Source organism: Apis dorsata, unplaced genomic scaffold, assembly GCF_000469605.1.
Source record: "Apis dorsata unplaced genomic scaffold, Apis dorsata 1.3 scaffold_73, whole genome shotgun sequence".
NCBI classification, from domain to species: Eukaryota; Metazoa; Arthropoda; class Insecta; order Hymenoptera; family Apidae; genus Apis; species Apis dorsata.
In genome coordinates, this window is record NW_006263371.1 from 2,152,634 (window position 1) to 2,155,673 (window position 3,040).

Genomic DNA, 3,040 nt, shown 5'->3' on the forward strand with positions numbered 1-3,040 from the left:
CGGAGTGGGCCTTGCTGGACTGGCTGTGCCTGCCTCTGCTGTGCTGATAGTCCGACAGGGTTTTGGTCGTGTTCGACACGTGGGACGGGTGGTTTCTGCAACGGAGCGACGAGCCACCCCTGCTGACGCAGGACACCGACAAACCGCTGTTCCTGTTGGCCAACTTCTGGCCCAGGCACGAGGACTCGATCGCCGACGACTCGCCGCTGCGGACCGAGTAGACGCTGTTCTGGCTCATGGACGACGACCTCCTGTCGAGCTTGACGAAGTGGTTCGCGTGCCTGTGCGCGTGCCGCCTCGACTTGGCGAAATTGAACAGGGAGGCCTTGGACGGCTCCGGGATCCCGTCCGTGAAGAAGATGGGCACGATCACCACCTTCTCCTCGATGCTCTGCAGGTTCTTGGACGACGACACGTTGCTCCCGCTCCTCATCAATTCAGACGACCTCACGAGAATCTCCGTCGATCGTTTCACCGTCAGATCCGTGCCCGAGCACTGAACGTCCAGGTCGCGAAATTCTTTCCGATCCAACGGTTCCTCGTCGATCCTCCTCGCCTCGTCGTCCTCGTACGACGAGGTCATCACGTTCTGATCCCTCTTCGACGAGCCCAAGTCCTGGCTGTGCATCGACGTGTTCACGCTTATCACGAATCCCTCGGGGGTCGAGGTGACGGTNTGTCCTGGGTCGCGACCACCTGTTTCCTCGACGTGACCACACCCATCGACTCCCTCGATGTATGCGAGCCTACACCGCGCGCCATTTTCTCAGACGCGCAGGAAGCGACCGCGCACTCCATCCACGACTCCGCCCGGGACAGGACCGGTTGGTCGTCGAAATTCAACGTTCTGTTCACGTTCTTGAAAGAGGTGTGGACGAGGAGCGGGGTAGTCCTCGGGTGCATCGCCCTCCCGTGAACGAACCTCGCCTGCCTGTGGCCAAAGTCGCTGCACCCGCTTTGCGACTCTCGCTCGTCGTAGTACGACGAGGTTTGAGGCTTTTGAAAATCTGGATTCGCGTGACATTTGTACAGGGAGCTGCTGATCGAGGTGACCAGGGAACCGGACGGATCCTTCTCCATCCGATTCTCCCTGAATCGTACGTAAGAATTCTTCCTCGATACGTAATCGTTCCCCTTGTCGATCAAGTTCCCGTGCGTCCAATTGCTCGCGTTCCCTATATTCGCGTCCCTTCCCACGGATCTGGAATAGCCGGGGGAGTTCATCATGAGGGAGAAGGAGTCGTTGTTCCTGGCGCCCATGTTCCTGCTCACCGACTCCTTGATCGAGAACAAAGGTTGATTAATGGATACGCTCTTGTTGCTCATGGGGTACAGGGGTGTGTAATAGTCCGTTCGAAGATCGGCCCTGTGCTCCTGCTTTATCAGGCGGGTTATGTTGTTTATTATGTTCGAGTCGTGATCGAACGCCTCGGCCCTGTGAAGGTAACAGCCGGATATGTCCGGGGATAAAGTGTACTGGGAGGAATAATGATCCTTGCTGATCAGGGCACGGAACTCGTCCGTTATGCTGTTCAGTTTGTGCTGAAGGGGGTTCAACTCGTTGTCTATCTTCAGTATAGCGTCCATCCCCTTCTTGATCCGCGCCTGTGGCCTCGTCCGTACGCCGGAAATGTCCTTCTCAGGGATGGGTGGGAAATAGAAAGATCTGATCGATGGATGGGGATTCTCGGCTATGCCTATCAGATCGTCGTTCCCGTACATCCCCGCCGCGCTCACCAGATTGAACCTTTTGTTCGATTTGTTCAAGAATCCCTTGTTCTTGCTCTCCTTGCTCTCCTTGCTCTCCTTGCTCTCCTTGCTCTCTTTGCTCTCTTGGCTGTTCTGGCTCAAGTCTCTGTCCTCCGATAACTCGTACGACGTCGCGTCTTTGGGGCTGCTCTGGAGATCGGTGCTGGTGTCCTAGGAGAAAGAGAGAGAGAGAGAGAGGAATTAGGAAAAATTAGGAATTGGAGGAAATTCTCGGCCCTCCCTTAGAAGAGACCTTAGATCGACAGAGGTGAGGATAATCTCGATCAATCAAGATTCTGATTGATTGCCACTTGCTCTTTTATTATACTCTTAACACAGTCGTGTTTCTTATTCGGTAAGGTGTATAATAGTAAGATATAGGCAGAGAGAAATCAGTGGATAGGAGAGGGTTAGGTTAAGATAGGCCTTCCTTAGAAGAGACCTTAGATCGACAGAGGTGAGGATAATCTCGATCAATCAAGATTCTGATTGCCACTTGCTCTTTTATTATACTCTTAACACAGTCGTGTTTTGTCTTATTCGGTGGTAAGGTGTATAATAGTAAGATATAGGCAGAGAGAAATCTGTGGATGGAAGAGGGTTAGGTTAAGATAGGCCGAGGATCACCTGGAGGATGGGTAGCGTGGTCCTCGACTCCTGCTTCTTGGGCTCGTAACTCTCGTCGATTATGTCCATTCTAGACGTATCGGTCGACCTGCTCACGTTAGATGTCGAGGATAAGAGGGAGCCAATTCGTGTCTCGATCTTGCCCATCATCTTATGACGCGCCAAAGAGGATTCGGACATGGGTATTTTGTCCTCCTCCTCGTTATTCTCCCTGGACGATGTGCTCTTCAACACGGGCATGGACTTGGACAGCACGTTCGTCACGAAGGTGTTTTTTTGATTGCAACAATCTTCCGACGAGTTTCCCCCTTTGAAATTCTCCGCCTCCTCGTCGCACTCTGAATCCATTCTTCGTGACTTGGTCGGATGTATATCTTTAACTTGTTTCTCTTGCACGTCACGAATTATCCCTTCACTGGACGTCTCGTAATCTCCGTCTACCGATAGAAAGGGGTCGTGGTAGTATATGTTGCGTGGGAATAATGACGTTTCAATTTAATTCTCGAATCGAAATTAAATTAGATAATATTATTGAGAATATCAGAGTAGCGAAATTTTTTTTGTTGGGGGAAATTCAAAACGTGGAATAAATATTGTATTTTGCAATAGAATTCTACATCTAAATTAAATCAATTACAGAGGTACAGATGACAATATTGATTGT

The 3,040-nt window shown here is 51.2% G+C and overlaps 1 protein-coding gene across 1 annotated transcript; it reads right to left on the reverse strand.

Annotated features, from left to right (window-relative positions):
- Positions 1-584: 584 nt before the first annotated feature.
- LOC102677961 lies at positions 585-2,096 on the reverse strand. Its single transcript, XM_006610355.2, has 2 exons — positions 1,825-2,096; positions 585-1,788 (listed from the first exon to the last, which is right to left on the reverse strand). Exon 2 carries the CDS (start codon positions 1,720-1,722, stop codon positions 646-648), a length of 1,077 nt encoding a protein of 358 aa, XP_006610418.1. The 5' UTR covers positions 1,723-1,788; positions 1,825-2,096; the 3' UTR covers positions 585-645.
- Positions 2,097-3,040: the final 944 nt, after the last annotated feature.